Below are 17,764 nucleotides of genomic sequence, written 5' to 3'. Positions count from 1 at the left end.
AAGTTCTGGGATACATGTGCAGAACATGCAGGTTTGTTACATAGGTATACACATGCCACGGTGGTTTGCTGCAACCATCAACCCGTCATCTACATCAGGTATTTCTTCTAATGCTCTTCCTCCCCTAGCCCACCCACCCCCTAAAGGCCCTGGTGTGTGTTGTTCCCCTCTCCACGTCTTTGTGTTCTCAATGTTCAACTCCCACTTATGAGTGAGAACATGAAGAGTTTGGTTTTCTGTTCCTGTGTTAGTTTACTGAGAATGATGGCTTCCAGCTTCATCCATGTCCCTGCAAAGGACATGAACTCATCCTTTTTTATGGCTGCATGGCTAGTTTTTTTAAAAGAACAACAATATCAAGTGTTGCAATACCAGATGTGGAGCATCTGGTGTTACATGCTCCACCACCCCCCACACACACTCACAAATATACACATACATAAATACGTGATATAGAATGATCTATCGCTCTATCTTTAAAGGAAGGGTTTTGTGTCTTGAACCATTTGAGATTAGATTGTAGACAGAATGCCTAATTATACCTTAATAGTTCAGTGTATTTCCTGAAAACAAAGATACTCTACTACAGAACAACAGCATAAAAAATATCAAAATCAGGAAATTAACATCAGTTTAATATCACCATCTGATCCAAATATTTCATTAAGGCTTTTTTCATTGTCCTAATCATATCCTTCACAGGTTCATGATCCAATCCAAGATCATGTGACATTTAGCTGTCATGTCTCTTTAGTTTCCATCAATATGAAATAATTGCTCAGTCTTTCCTTATATTTTGTGACCTTAAGTAACAGTAAGACCAGTTACTTAGCAGAATCTCCCTCAGTTTGATTTGCCTGTTGTTTTCTCATGATTGGATTCAGTTGATGTATTTTTGGCAGGAAAGTAATTGAAGTAATGCTGTGTCCTTCTCAGTGCACCATTATCGAGAGATATTCAGGCTGATTTGCCCCATTACTGGTGTTGTTAGCTTTTATTACTTGGTTAAAATGTTGTCTACAGTTCTCTTCTCTTCTCTTAATTATATATGTTAATTAATAAATGTTTGTCCTTATTAATTCATGTTATTAATTATGTTGTGGGGAGATACTTTGAAGCTATGTCAATAGCTAAATTTTCACCCATGAGTTTTAGTATCCATAGATGATTCTTGCCTGAATCAATTTTTACCCTGATGGTTAGAAACTAGTGATTTTCTAACTTCACCATTCCTTCTATATGCATTGGTTAGCATTTTATTCTAAGGTAAAGCTTTACCTTCTTTGATTTTATTCAATGGGCTAAAATAAATTATTATGTAATTTAAAAAAAAGTATTTGTTTTGGTGATCAAATTATCCCAAATTGGCCAGTGTGAGACTCTTCAGATTGGTTCTTTTTTTTTTTTTTTTTTTTGAGTCGGAGTCTCACTCTGTCACCCAGGCTGGCTGGAGTGCAGTGGCACGATTTCGGCTCATTACAGCTTCTGCCTCCCGGGTTCAAGCGATTCTCCTGCCTTAGCCTCCTCAGTAGCTGGGACTACATGCGTGCATCACCATACCTGTCTACTTTTTGCAGTTTTTTTTTAGTAGAGATGGGGTTTCACCATGTTGGCCAGGCTTTTCTCGAACTCTTGGCCTCAAGTGATCCTCCCGCCTTGTCCTTCTAAGTTGCTGGGATTACAGACGTGAACCACCAAACCTGGCCATGAGCCACTGTGCCCAACCCAGATTGGTTCTTAAATGTTTTTGACACATCTCTCTCTTTCTTTGAGTACTCCCTTTCTCTTTGACACGATAGAATGATCTAGTTCTGGAGTCAGCCACTTATCCCAGGAGCTCTTGTTTCTATAGTGGGGGATAGTATTTAGAAACTGGGCACTGAAGTGCACATTACCACCCCATGTGTCATTCTTTCTAGGCTTTCTCAGTGAGCATAACTAGTAAACATATGTTTATGTGTTCCCACCAATCACCATTTCCTTTCTTCCTTCCTGCCTTCCTTCTTTCCTTCCTTCCATCCACCTACCTATCTATATTCAAAACCATGCGTTTACCTCTAATAAGTTAATGAACAATGAGTTCACCTCCAATTCCAGGCCAACAGCTCAGGGTATATATATATTTTTTGTCTTCTAATTTTCTGTATTTTTTATAGAAGATTCTTCAACATTGAGTGCCTTGACTTCCATTATCTTTGATACATTTCCATTTCCATTATTTGATCAATCCATTTCTGTGTCTTCATTCTCCTAGTTATGTGGCTCACTTGGCCCCAGCCTTGTTGGTTCTGATTTATGGGTTGTCCTCTTAAACCCAAACCTACCAAGCATGTTGACTGAGTCTGCAATGTCAGCCCCAGTCCTGGCTCCAAAGACCATGCTGGATAAGTCCCCAATCCTAATGTTAGCCCCAACCCTGGAGAACATGCCAACCGAGTACCCAACTGAGTTCCTGGCCATGATTCTAGTGAACTTGCCTTTTGAGATCCAGGTGTTGACCAAACAGAAGGGAAACAGATATTGACAGTATAAAACAATGAATTAGGCACTTAACAAAAATACAACCAAGAACCCTCACAGAGTCCACTTCACTTCCATGCTACCTCCACTGGAGCAGGTACTGGTATGCATGGCTGAGAGACCTGAAGACAGATCACATCACAGGACTCTTTGCAGACACTCCCCAGAGCACGGTAGCTCTGCTGGGTGGCTAGATCCAGAAAAGAAATAATAAGCACTACAGTTTGGCTCTCAGGAAGCCTCATCCTTAGGGGAGAGGAGAAAGCACCAAATCAAGGGAACACTCCGTGGGACAAAATAATCTGAACAGCAGTCCTTGAGTCCTACATCTTCCCTCTGACACAGCCTACCCAAATGAGAAGGAACCAGAAAAACAATTCTGGCAATATGACAAAACAAGGCTCTTTAACATCCCCAAAAGATCACACTAGCTCACCAGTAATGGATCCAAACCAAGAATGAAATCTCTGAATTGCCAGAAAAAGAATTCATAAGGTCAATTATTAAGCTAATTAAGGGGGTATCAGAGAAAGGTGAAGTCCCACTTAAAGAAATATTTAAAAAAAAGATACAGCATAAGAATGGAAAAAATCTCCAGTGAAATAGGTAGCATAAATAAACCACAATCACAAATTCTGGAAATGAAGGACACAGTTATAGAAATGCAAAATGTGCTGGAAAGTCTCAGCAGTAGAATCAAACAAGAAGAAGAAAGAACTTTAGAACTTGAAGACAAGGCTTTCAAATTAACCCAATCCAACTAAGATGAAGAAAAAATAATTTAAAAAATGAACATAGGCTGTAAGAAGTTTGGGATTATGTCAAAAGACCAAATCTAAGAATAATTGATGTTCCCAAGGAAGAAGAGAAATCTAAAAGTTTAGAAAACATATTTGAGGGAATGTTTAGAAATATGTTCCCCAAATATGTTTAGAAAACATATTTGAGGAAAGCTTCCTCAGACTTGATAGAGATTCAGACATCCAAATAAAAGAAACTCAAAGAACCCCTGGGAAATTCATTGTAAAAAGACCATCACCTTGGCACATAGTCATCAGATTATCTAAAGTCAAGAGGAAGGAAAGACTCTTAAGAACTGTGAGGCAAAAGCACCAGGTAACCTATAAAGGAAAACCTATCAGATTAACAGCAGATTTCTCAGCAGGATCCCCACAAACTAGAAGGGACTGGGATTCTATCTTTAGCCTCCTTAAACAAAACAATTATCAGCCAAGAATTTTGTATCCAGCAAAACTAGGCTTCATAAATGAAGGCAAGATAGTCTTTTCCAGACAAACAAATGCTGAGAGAATTTGCCACTGCCAAGCTGGCACTACAAGAACTGCTAAAAGGAGCTCTAAATCTTGAAACAAATCCTCAAAATACACCAAACTAGAATCTCCTGAAAGCGTAAATCTCACAGGACCTGTAAAACAATAACACAATGAAAAAAAAAAAAAGGTGTTCAGGCAACAAATGACATTATGAATAGAATAGTACCTCACATCTCAATACTAACATTGAATGTAAATAGCCTAAATGCTCCACTTAACAAATACAGAATGGCAGAATGGATAAGAATTCACCAAGTATCTGCTGTTTTCAGGAGACTCACCTGACACATTAGGACTCACATAAGCTTAAGACAGAGGGGTGGAAGAAGATATTCCATGCAAATGGACACCAAAAGCAAACAGGAGTAGCTATTTTCATATCAGACAAAACAAATTTTGAAGCAACAGCAGTTAAAAAAGACAAAAAGAGACATTATATAATGATAAAAGGACTAGTCCAAGAGGAAAATATCACAGTCCTAGATACATACACACCTAACACTGGAGCTCCCAAATCTATAAAACAATTACTACTAGACCTAAGAAATGAGATAACTACACAATAGTAGTGGGGGACTTCAATACTCCACTGGCAGCACTAGACAGGTCATCAAGACAGACAGTCAACAAAGAAGAAATGGACTTAAACTATACCCTAGAGCAAATGGACTTAAGGGATATTTACCCAATAGACCATTCTACCCAACAACTGCAGAGTATACATTCTATTCATCAGTACATGGAACATTCTCCAAGGTAGACATTACGATGGGCCACAAAACAAGTCTCAACACATTTAAGAAAATTGAAATTATATCAAGTACTCTCTCAGACCAAAGTGGAATAAAATTGGAAATCAACTCTAAAAGGAATTCTCAAAACCATGCAAATATATGGAAATTAAATAACATACTCCTGAATGATTGTTGGGTCAACAATGAAATCAAGATGAAAATTTTTTACATCTTTGAACTGAACAATGATAATGACACAACCTATCAAAACCTTTGGGATACAGCAAAAGTGGTACTAACAGGAAAGCTCATAGCATTAAATGCCTATATTAAAAAAAAAAATGTCTGAAAGAGCACTAACAGACAATCTAATGTCACACTTCAAGGAACTAGAGAAACAAGAACAAACCAAATCCAAACCTGGCAGAAGAAAAGAAATAACCAAGATCAGAGCAGAATAAAATGAAAGTGAAACAAACAAACAAATACAAAAGATAAATAGAATAAAAAGCTGGTTCTTTGAAAAGATAAATAAAATTGATAGACCATTAGAGAGATTAACCAAGAAAAGAAGAGAGATGATCTAGATAAGCTCAATTAGAAATGAAACAGGAGATATTACAACTGATACCACAGAAATATAAAAGATCATTTAAGGTTACTATGAATGGCTTTATGCACGGAAACTAGAAAACCTAGAGGAGATGGATACATTCCTGTAAATATACAATCCTCTGGATTAAACCAGGAAGAAATAGAAACTCTGGGCAGATCAATAACTAGCAGCAAGATTGAAATGATCATTAAAAATTACCAACAAAAAAAGTTCAGGACCAGATGTATTCACAGCTGAATTATATCAGACATTCAAAGAAGAATTGGTACCAATCCTATTGACACTATTCCACAAGATAGAGAAAGAGGGAGTCCTCCCTAAATCATTCTATGAAGCCAGTATCACCCTAATACCAAAACCAGGAAAAAACATGACAACAAAAGAAAACTATAGACAAATATGCTTGCTGAATATTGATGCAAAAATCCTAAACAAAATACTAGCTAACAGAATCGGATGGCATATCAAAAAGATAATCCATTATGATCAAGTGGGTTTCATACCAGAGCTGCAGGAATGGTTTAACATCCACAAGTCAACAAATGTGATACACCACATAAACAGAATTAAAAACAAAAACCAAATGATCATCTCAATAGGCACAGAAAAAACCATTGGACAAAACCCAGTATCCCTTTATGATTAAAACCCTCAGCAAAATCAGCATAGAAGGGACATATCTTAAGGCAATAAAAGCCACCTATGACAGACCCACAGCCAACATTATACTGAATGGGGAAAAGTTGAATGCATTCACCTACAGAACTGGAAAAAAATAAGGATGGTCACTGTAACCACTTCCATTCAACATATTGCTGGAAGTTCTAGCCACAGCAATCAGACATGAAAAAAAAATAAAGGGCATCCAAACTGGTAAAGAGAAAATCAAACTGTTGCTGTTTGGTGATGACATAATCATATACCTAGAAAACCCTAAAGATTCATCCAGAAAGTTCCTATAACTGGTAAACAAATTCAGCAAAGTTTCAGGGTATAAAATTAATGTACACAAATCAGTAGCCCCTCTAAACACTAATAGTGCCCAAGCTAATAATCAAATCAAGAACTCAACCCCTTTTGCAATAGCTGCCCAAAAACCCAAAATACTTGGTAATATACTTAACCAAGGAGGTAAAAGACCTCTACAAGGAAAACTACAAAACATTGCTGCAAGAAATCATAGAAGATACAAATGGAAACATATCCCATGCTCATGGATGAGTAGAATCAATATTGTGAAAAATGACCATACTGCCAAAAGCAATCTACAAATTCAATGCAATCACCATCAAAATACCAACATCATTCTTCATAAAACTAGAAAAAGCTATCTTAAAACGTATATGTACCTAAAAAAGAGCCCACATAGCCAAAGCAAGACTAAACACAAAGAATGAATCTGGGGGCATCACATTACTCTACTTCAAACTATACTATAAGGCCATAATCACCAAAACAGTATGGAACTGGTATAAAAATAGGCATGTAGACCAATGGAACAGAATGGAGATCCCAGCAACAAAATCAAATACTTACGGCCAACTGATTTTTGACAAAGCAAACAAAAACATAAAGTGGGGAAAGGACACCCTATTCAACAAATAGTTCCAGGGTAATTGGGAAGTCACATGCAGAAGAATGAAACTGGATCTTCATCTCTCACCTTATTAAAAAAAAAATCAACTCAGGATGGATCAAGGACTTAAATCTAAGAACTGAAATCATAAAAATTCTGGAAGATAACTTTGGAAAAACTATTCTATACATTGACTTAGATGAAGACTTCATGACCAAGAACCCAAAATCAAATGCAACAAAAACAAAGATAAATAGATGGGACTCAATTAAACTAAAAAGCTTCTGCACAGCAAAAGAAACAATCAACAGGGTAAACAGACAACCCCCAGAGTGCGAGAAAATCTTTGCAATCTATACATCCAACAAGGACTAACATCCAGAATCTTCAAGGAACACAAACAAATCAGCAAGGAAAATACAGACAATCCCATCAAAAAGTGGGCTAAGGACATGAATAGGCAATTCTCAGAAGAAGATATACAACTGGCCAACAAACATATAAAAAATGCTCAGCATCACTAATGATCAGAGAAATGCAAATCAAAACCATACTGCGATATCAACTTACTCCTCCTGTAAGAATGGCCATAATCAAAATATAAAAAAATAAAAAATAGACATTGGTGTGGATGTGTTGAAAAGGGAACACTTTTACACCGATGGTGAGAAAGTAAATTAGTACAATCACTTTGGGAACAGTGTGGAGATTCTTTAAAGAACTGAAAGCAGAACTACCAGCAATCTCACTGCTGGGTATCTACCCAAAGGAAAAGAAGTTATTTTACGAAAAAGATACTTGCATGTGCATGTTTATAGCAGCACAATTCTCAATTGCAAAAATATGGAACCAGCCCAAATGTCGATCAATCAAGTGGACAAATAAACCGTGGGGTGTGTGTGTGTGTGTGTGTGTGTGTGTGTGTGTGTGTGTGTGTATGTAGTATGATACATATATAACATATGTGTGTGTGTGTTTATACCATGGAACACTATTCAGCTATAAAAAGGAATGGAATAATGGCATTCACAGCAACCTGGATGGAATTCGAAACCATTATTCTAAGTGAAGTAACTTAGAAATAAAAAACTAAATATCGTATGTTCTCACTCATAAGTGAGAGCTAAGCTATGAGGATGCAAAGGCATAAGAATGATACAATGGATTTTGGGGACTTGGGGGAAAATGTGGGAGGCGGATAAGGGATAAAAGATTACACATTGGGTACAGCATACACTGCTCAGGTGATGGGTACACCAAAATCTCAGAAATCACCAGGAAAGAACTAATTCATGTACAAAAATAATAAATTTTTTTAAATGGCAGCTGGGATTTTGATAGGGATTGTGCTGAATCTATAGTTCAATATGGAAATTCTTGGCATCTTGATGCTATTACGTCTTCCAGTCCATGAACATGAGATGTCTTTCCATTTATTTAAATCTTTACTTTCTTTCAGTGATGTTTTGTAGTTTTCAGTGTACAAGTCTTGCATTTTCTTTGTTAAGTTAACTCCAAAATTGTATTCTTTGATGAAATTGCAAATGAAATTTATTTCCTTAAAAAATGAATCAATACAATAGAGATTGAGGTGAGGACCTGTGTGCAAATGGTTTACTTGGGAAGGGACCTCAGGCTTCAGGACTGAGGAGGCAGCAGAATGAGATTAGGAAGGAACAGAAGCCAATACAATTTACATTAGCAAGGTCAACATTGTGGACAGTGGGAACTTATTCTCCCAGGACAACCTGAGAAGCCCACAGAATGACCCGCAGAATTAACCACTGGAAAAAGGGAAGGCAGAAGCATTTGAACATCTGCCTTCACACTTCACCGTGGAAGGTTACCACGCAAAATGTTCACTCTTCTACACTTCTGAGCCTTGGACAAGTGTGCAGCAGAGTCAACTCCTGACCCAAGATGACACCCAGGAGAAGCCTGGGGACAGCAAGTGAGAAGTGAGAAGAGGCAGAAAGCAGATATTGAGTGAACCAAGTGAGTCATGGACTGCCACAAATAGTCTGCCTTAGCTGAGGGTGAAACCGAGGTGAGCCTAAGAGGATGTATGTCAGCTCTGAGTGAACTTTCCAGGTCTTGCTCCCAGTTTACAAGACAGCATAGCAGGGCTTACAGATCTGAACCAGTTTATGGAAGGATGTGGATTTTTAGAACACAAATATTCAAGTCAGGGCACATAAAACGACAATCACTTAAATAAGATGACATGTTACTTAACATGTATTATGCTCATTGTCATTTGAAATGTAATGACATAATCCCTAAGTGCAGCTGGGTAAAATTTGAGAACAACAAACAAATTTGTGTCTTTTTCCTGTGGCCTGGTGTCAGTTTTGTGTGAGTCTTCATGCCTTTAGAATTTGGAATTTGTGATCCAGGAGTTCATGAAACCTAGGACCCACATATCTGTTCCCAACTGGCCTTGAAGCTATTGAAGAAAGAGGTTAGAGTTGGGTAGAGTTGTTTTGTGAACTCTGCCTGCGAGGTGCCCCTCTAGTCCATCTGACACTTAGCTGCTTTATTGCCCCTGGAACTGTGGGTGTACTACTTTGAACTTTAATGGAAAGCTTGTCTCCAAATAAGGAGTATCTGACTTAGATGTGTTTTTCCAATAAGCTAGGCCCCGGCTGCCTTTATGGTTTTAATCCTAGGAACTTTATCTCCCCACTCTACCCCAGACAACAAACATGACCTTGTTTCTAAGAGACATGGCTCTAGAGCTGGAGGGACTTGTGTAGTCATCTGCTAGATCCCCTCACTTTCTGCCTGTGACACAGTATGATCCTGATTTTTGGATGGGGCATCTTAATGCTGAAGGGAAAAATTATGTCACCCTAGGTGACCAAGAGAGTTAAGGTTACTTTCAGGAGCAGAACCCAAGTCTTTTTCCTTTCTATGCTTCCAAATGTACTGGAATTGTGACATCTTTACATGAACATTAACAGTAAGCCCTGCAGATTTGGTTCAACAGTACAATAAATTTGTTTGCCTTAGACATGTTTTTCCAATAAGCTGGAAGAATAATAAGATCTGGTATGTATGGCTCAATACGGCGGGTCACATGTTTGTAAGAGGATCCAGCTAAGCTCACTAAGTACAGGGGAATCTTGACCTTCAGAGGTTGTCAAAAAGAAGAGGTCCCATGCCTTTAAATGCATGTTTGCAAGTTCTTGGGATTGGGGTTGGGGATAGAGTGATGGAGATTATGTCAATTCTTTTGGGCAGCTATAACAAAATACCTTAGACTAGATAATATATAAACAAGAGAAACATTGTTTATAGTACTGTGGGCTAGAAAATCCAAGATCAAACTATCAGCAGATTTTGTGTCCTGCAAGGGCCTTCTCCTCATAAATGGAGGTTTCTAGGTGTCCTCACATGATGGAAGCAAAAAATAGGATCCTTCAGGCCTCGCTTACAAGAGCACCAATCCCATTCATAAGGATGGCACCTTCATGATCTAATCACCTCCTAAAGCCCCCACCTCTTAATACCACCAAAATGGGGATTAGATTTTCATGTGAATTTTGGAGGGACACAAACATTTAGAGCATAGCAGAGACTAATTAATTCTGTGCCTCAGACCTACTAACCCTTTAAATAGTAGCTTTGCATATCATGTCAAGTCTGTCTGATCCATTCTTCCCAACTTCACCCCCACTATCACCCTGTTTCAGGTCCTCATGATCTCCCCTACACTACTTCGGCCTCCTGCTATCAGGTCCTCCCTCCTCACTCGATCCTGCACTCAGATGCCAGGTTATTCTTCCTTATGCTTGCCTCTGAATGGGCTACTCTTCTCCTCTGCAATTTCAAAATTTTTAGTGAGTCCTTATTACCTGCTAAATTCCCAATCCGAAATTCAAGAACCTCTGCAATCTGGTTCCAACCTTTCTTGCTAAAACTTCAACTCCTCCATCTTTTCAGAGTCTGGCTGGATGGGACCCCTCCCTCTGTCCCACTGCCCTCCTCGCCCTCCTGCAGCAGCTCTGAAGAACCCTGTGCATTTGCTATCTATCACACACACCATCCCTAACACCAGTCGTGTTGAAGACTCACCTTCGATAAAAGCCCTGAGTGGACCTGGGTTATAGACATCTAGTTTCCTCTTAGGCCCAGATTCACTCCTGGAATATTTATTTATTTATATTATACTTTAAGTTCTGGGGTACATGTGCCCAATGTGCAGGTTTGTTACATATGTATACATGTGCCATGTTGGTGTGCTGCACCCATTAACTCGTCATTTACATTAGGTATATCTCCTAATGCTATCCCTCCCCTCTCCCCACTCCCCACAATAGGACCTGGTGTGTGATGTTCCCCTTCCTGTGCCCAAGTGATCTCATTGTTCAATTCCCACCTATGAGTGAGAACATGCGGTATTTGGTTTTCTGTTCTTGAGATAATTTGCTGAGAATGATGGTTTCCAGCTGCATCCATGTCCCTACAAAGGACATGAACTCATCCTTTTTTATGGCTGCATAGTATTCTATGGTGCATATGTGCCACATTTTCTTAATCCAGTCTGTCATTGATGGACATTTGGGTTGGTTCCAAGTCTTTGCTATTTTGAATAGTGCCACAATAAATAGTGCACACATACGTGTGCATGTGTCTTTATAGCAGCATGATTTATAATCCTTTAGGTATATACCCCGTAATGGGATTGCTGGGTCAAATGGTATTTCTAGTTTTGGATCCTTGAGGAATCGCCACACAGTCTTCCACAATGGTTGAACTAGTTTACAGTCCCACCAACAGTGTAAAAGTGTTCCTATTTCTCCACATCCTCTCCAGCAGCTGTTGTTTCCTGACTTTTTAATGATCGCCATTCTAACTGGTGTGAAATATTACTTGGTTTGAGAATTAATTAGATGGAGAAAACCCTGGGATTATGGAGAAAAGTTTAACGATCTTTGCAAGAGATCAGGAGAGAAACTTTGTGCAAAGGTAGGTGTCGCAAAAAAAGGCAGTAGAGAGGCTAGCGAATAAAGGCTGCTGAAGTTAGGGACTAGAGTCAAAGAGTTGGAACATCCTGGCCTGGTCCCACCAAGTTCTCTGGGAACCTCGGTTGAGCTCAGCATGGCCAAAAGACATTCCTGAATAATGGCCCCTCCATGCCCAAACTGTCACCCATGATGCCCAAAACTCACTCCCAGCTAAATGTTACCCCAAGAAGAATAAGACTAAGTAGTTTTAAAGTACATATATTTTTCTTTCTGAAAATTTTTTTCCAAAACGCCATAGTTATGTACAGTAACATTAATTTCAACAACAGCAGTACAAAGCACACATTTGACTTAGAGGAGGACTGATTGCCAAAGAATACCAAAGTGTTTCACCCTGATGATCCATTGGAGGACCCCACAACGCTACAGACAGGTAGGAGGGAGAACAATGACATTTTGCCATGAACTTAATGAGCTCATAGGAAAACAAAAACAAAAACAAAAAACACATCACCAGGATTTTGTATTTTACATTCACTGGGATGTATGGCAGATAGCATTAAAACATCAATAACTTAAATATAATTGGATATTATTTAAGAAATATTATGCTTTAAATTATTTAAAAATAATCTCTTTGTGGATGTTATAATAAAATAATGTCACACTGCACCTGGGGAAGGTTGGGGGAAAATAAATAAGGTTTTCTTCAGGCTCTGACTCTCAGTCCAGGTATGAAGGCTCAAGGCTTCAGATTTTGAAACATTTGGTCCAGATGCTTCATGGAATCCCTGACCCATCTCTCCTTGGGGTCAGCACAGACCTCCTTGCCCCATTTGGTCTTGAAGCTGTGGGGGAGAGAGGGCACAATTAGATGGAACATTTTGAAGATCCTACCCAGGACCGTGAGCCATTGGTCCCTAGACCTGATCCGCCCTTGGTCCTTAGGTGAAGGACCCAGACCCGGGAGAGAAGGGAGGGAAAGAGTGGGAGGAAGAAGCTCCAGAAGGAAGCTCTGCTCTTGCTGTCCAGGTGAAACCCTCCAGGTTCCTGGCTAAAGGTATTGGGATAGTTTCACCAAGCCCCTAGAAGGGAATCCTAGAGCAGTTATGGACTCCTTCTCACGGGCTGAGCTTCTCTATGGGGTAGAGGGGTCCTTTGGATAGATGTTATATGCATCCGACTCATGTGGACATGAATCCTGACTTCTCTATGTTGTCCATCAGAACTTTTGAATGGGGGTGCCAGGCACTGTCCACTCACATCACAGCTTCCTTGGGACACTGGGTGTTGGTGATTCTTGTGTAGCTCTGCAGCCTCTGGATAGGAATTTTCCTATTGATCACATTAAAGCAGCAGGTGATTGGAATGGAAACTGAATCTGAAAGAAATTTTGCAAAGAATGAGACATTTAGGACCCACTGTAAGTGTGCATTTGTAAGGAAAAGAGGAGAAGACCAAGAAATCACCATCCTAAGTTCAATGTCTTAGTCCAGATCCCAGAGATAAAATGTTACCTGTGAGTCTGTTTCCTCTATTGAACTATGGGGCCCCTCATTGTTGACTGGGTATGGAAACATTTTGAGTAACAAGCTAGTCCTTGTCTACTAACCCAACCCAACATAAGTTCCAACACCTTGCTTCCCAGTCCTTCATCCTCATGGGCTTTAGAGCTAGCCTATGCCATACGTTGAGATTCCTCTGGGTCCTTATCCTCTTTACACAGCCACTGTTCTGGAATGTACACTGAACCATGACCAAAATTTGAAGCTTCAAGCAATAGTTTCTTCCTCTCAACTACTGCCTGAAATGTCCTTCACACCCACAGTGAGAAACAGTTCTTCCTCCTGCATCATTTCCCCAAACAATAGGAGGGTTGTTGCTGTAGCGACTCCACTCTCTGCTCCCAAAACTGGGGTCAGGAAAGATCAAGGGAACCAGCCTCAGTGACCTGAGCCTTTAGTTCTGGTTCTATTCCTAATGAGCTGTGACATAATGGCTCTTCTTAATTCCTCTTTTGGTCTCCCCTTAAGGAGGGAGAAGTCTTACCTGGCTGAGCAAGTCCCTGTGGGCTGAAAGTGGCTGCCATGAGCAGCAGGCACAGAAGTGCTGCAGAAACCTTCATGTTGGAGGGCAAGGGTGTGAGCTTCAGCATGAGGAGTGAAGTTTTCTGGGACGTTCTCAACCTCTCTGTTCCTCTGGTAGCTCTGCATGCCTTTTATAGGGAGCAGAGAGCCTGGGCAGGGTCACAATCAAGGAAGGATGAGACCTTCCTTGAATATGCTGAGTAGGCACCAGACCCTGGGATAATTTCCAGATAACAAAAGAAGGAAGTTGTGAGTTTCTATCTTTTGCTTAGGCTTTGTGGAGCAGAGGCTGAAGGGTATGGGATTGTGCTCAGCAAAGGGACCTCATTGAACTATTAAGGGATCTGATTTCCTTGAAATGTAAAATTGTCTATAAGAAAGGAAGAACGGAAGCTGACGTCATAGTGGAAGAGAACCCAGGAGCCCAGGCATGGGCCCTAAGGCTTTGCTGGTGCTCTCCATGACACTTGAGTCACTTGCAGTTCTAAGCCAGGCAAGCTCCTTTAGAACCCAGCCACAGAACCTTGGCAGAATGACAGAATCCTGGAACAAAGTCTTAATGCCCTGAAATCTCACTGTTGTAGAGCATAAGAACTAGACAGCACATGCTGGTCTCATAGCGTGGTGGTTTCCAAACATTTTATTTATATGCTCAAGTTTCTTTCCAAATGAAATTATATGGAGAAGTCCAATATGTCATGGAGATTCAGGTGGAATGGGTCCATTTGCAGAAGGCCTTCCAACTCTCTTGGTTCACACACAGTGGGGCTGTGGGTGGGGCGTGGCAAGAAGGAACCAGGTTTGTAAACCACTGACCTTATGTACTCCCCCTGCAGGGCTGATCTATCCATATTACAATATCATATAGAAGTTTTCCTGCTCTAAGAATTCACTGTATTATTCTACTCATCCTTTTTCCTCTACAAAAATCTCTGGCTACCACTGATCTTTTTACTATCTCTGTGAGCTTGTCTTTTCCCAAATGTCATATACGTAGTTGGAATCATATGGTAGGCAGCCTTTTCCAACTAGCTTCTTTCACCAAGCAATATGCATTTAAGGTTTCTCCGTGCCTTGCTGTGGTTTGATAGCTAATTTCTTCCTTTCTTCTTTATTCATTTATTATTTTTACTGTGGTAAAAATGCACATACCTTAAAATTTACCATCTTAACCATTTTTAAGTGCATAGTTTAGTGGCATTAAGAACATTCACACTGTTGTGCAACAGTCTCAATAACTCTTTTCATCTTGTAAACAGAAATGCTATACCTATTGATCTCCATTTTCCCCTCCCCCAAGCCCACCATTTCTACTTACTGTTTCTGATTTTGACTACTCTAACTACTTCATTTGAGTGAAATCATATAGTATTTTTCTTTTGTGACTGGTTTATGTCATTTAGCATAATGATCTCAAGGTTCATCTATGTGGTAGCATATGATATGCTACATATCCTTAAGGCTGAGTAATATTCCCTTGTATGCATATAGTACATTTTATGTATCCATTCATCTGTTGAGAGTTCTCTATTCTGTTCCATTGACCCATTTGTCTATTCTTTCACCAATACCACACTGTCTTGATTAATGTTTCTTAATAGTATATCTTGAAGTCGAGTAATGTTAGTCCTCTGACTATTCTTTTTTGGTGCTCTGTTAGCTACTCTGGATCTTTAACCTTTCCATATAAACATTAAAATCTGTCTGTCAAATCCAAAAAATAACCTGCTGGGATTTGGACTGGGATTGTGTTGAAGGTACAGATCAAGTTGGGAAGAATTGACATTCTGACAACATTAACTCCACCTATCCATACACATGGAATGCTTCATTTACTTAGATCGTCTTTAATCTTTCATCAGAAGTTTGTAGTTTCCCTCAAATATATTATACATCTTAGGCTAATTTCTAAATACTTCATTTTATTCGTGCTAGTGTAAATAGTATTGTGTATTAATTTCAAATTCTAGTTGTTCATTGCTGATATACAGGGAGTTATTGAATTTTATCTATTAACCTTGTATCCTGTAGTTAAATTGCTTAATAGTGGCATGACTTTTTGTTGCTGATTCTTTGTGATTTTCTACACAGATAATCCTGTCTTCTGCAAATAAAGACAGTTTTATTTATTTATTTCTAATCTGTATGTATTTTTATTTTCTCATCTTGTGCTATTGTGTTGGCTAGGCCTTCTAGTATTATGTTGAACTGGAGTGGTGAAAAGAAACATCCTTGCCTTATACTCAATCTTGGGAGAAAACATTTCTAGTTTCTCACCATTAAGTATGAAATTAGCTCTGGGTCTTTTTTGGTACACTCTATAAAGTTGAGGAAGAACCCCTCTATTTCTCGTTTGCTGAGAGTTTTTTTTTTAAATCATGAATGGCTGTTGAATTGTGTCAAAAAATTTTTTTCCACCTATTGATATTATGATAAGATTTTTCTTCCTTAGAAAGTTGATCTGATGGGTTATATCAACCAGTTTTTGAATGCTGGATCAGCCTTGCATACCTGGAATAAATTCCACTTGGTTGTAGCTTATAATTCTTTTTTACATTGTTGTATTTTATTTGCTGATATTTTGTTGAGAATTTTGTTCATGAGTTTGGTTTATAGATTTCTGTTGGTTTGTAGTTTGCTTTCGTTCTAATGTCTTTAGATAATGTCTTTAGATGATGTTAGGGTAATTCTGGACTCATAGAATGAATTAGCAAGGGAGGAGAGGGGACAATTATAAAATTTGTTCCTCAGGAATTCTCATTGGTTTATAGAAATAACATGGGTTAGTAATTGGCAATGTATTGTTGAACTATAGGGTGTATATCTAAAATTTCACCACCAAATACAAGATCGAATACTGTCTTTTCAATTAATGTGTTTATATTTCTCACAAGACAGTAATTATTCCCCGATAATCTTGAACTTTAAAAGCTCTATAGGAGTTCACATATATCACTGCACCATAATTAACTTAAGAATTTATTTCTCTATAGTTGGGAATCATACCATTTCCATTTTTATGATTTTAAACAATACTTGTGGAAAAGCTGATATACCATAACATTATTATTAATGTCTTCATTTAATTTTATAGCCAAAGAATTAATAAATCAAAATATGTGGATGTTGTTAAGGCTTTTAATCAAATGAACACATTGCTGGAAAATTTGCACCTTCACTTAAATATGAGTCTATTATTCTTAAAAACATTTTATAATTGCTAAGAAGAAGACATTTGTCTTGTTAAAAGATGAAAGAAACCTATAGTGATAGAACAGTGGTTCCTTTGCTGGTATGGGCATCATGAGGGAGCCTTTTGGAAACCAGGAATGTTCTACATTTTGATCAGAGCGGTAGTTAAATGGTTAACTACACATGTAAAATTCATAAAACTCTACATTAAAATATCTGTACTTTACTGCACAGTATGTTGAATTATACTTCAATATAAAGTAAATCCAAGAAAAAAGCTCACCGTTATTTTACTTACATTTTACTTTATTTGCTTTTTAATGTGTAGGTTAGTTGCTTTATTTTTCCTTGTGATTAATATACTCTTGTTCTTAAATCAGGTGACTTTTTACTGTTTTGATTCAGAAGAGATTTTTAAACATTTACCTCATGCATTTTTCATTTATTACAATTACTATGTGAACTTTTAACAGTAAAGAATTTACAGAATATGGAACATGTGTGTCATTAGGATTTCCTTTAATCAGAAAGGAAATTGAGTTTCTCCAGGATGGCAACTTTTTAATCATTTTAGGGGATGGTTCTCTGCCAGGTGTACTGTGTGGCACTGATATGAGTGTGTGCATGGGGTGGGAGTATCGGTTTGGGGGTGGAGTTTGTGTACATTTTTCAAGCAACAATAGAGCCATTATCTTATGTAATACCCTGAGGACTTTGTTAATTTCTCCTCTGAGC

At 38.6% G+C, this 17,764-nt stretch overlaps 1 protein-coding gene across 1 annotated transcript; it reads right to left on the bottom strand.

Annotated features, from left to right (window-relative positions):
* Window positions 1-12,492: 12,492 nt before the first annotated feature.
* CCL8 (C-C motif chemokine ligand 8) lies at window positions 12,493-13,875 on the bottom strand. The gene is given in 3 exon segments (NM_001032851.1): window positions 12,493-12,598; window positions 13,014-13,131; window positions 13,800-13,875. Coding segments are annotated over 3 exon segments (300 nt in total).
* Window positions 13,876-17,764: the final 3,889 nt, after the last annotated feature.

Source organism: Macaca mulatta, chromosome 16 (assembly GCF_049350105.2).
Source record: "Macaca mulatta isolate MMU2019108-1 chromosome 16, T2T-MMU8v2.0, whole genome shotgun sequence".
NCBI classification, from domain to species: domain Eukaryota; kingdom Metazoa; phylum Chordata; class Mammalia; order Primates; family Cercopithecidae; genus Macaca; species Macaca mulatta.
The sequence above is the reverse complement of the archived record's forward strand: the minus strand, read 5'-3'. Positions and strand labels throughout refer to the sequence as shown.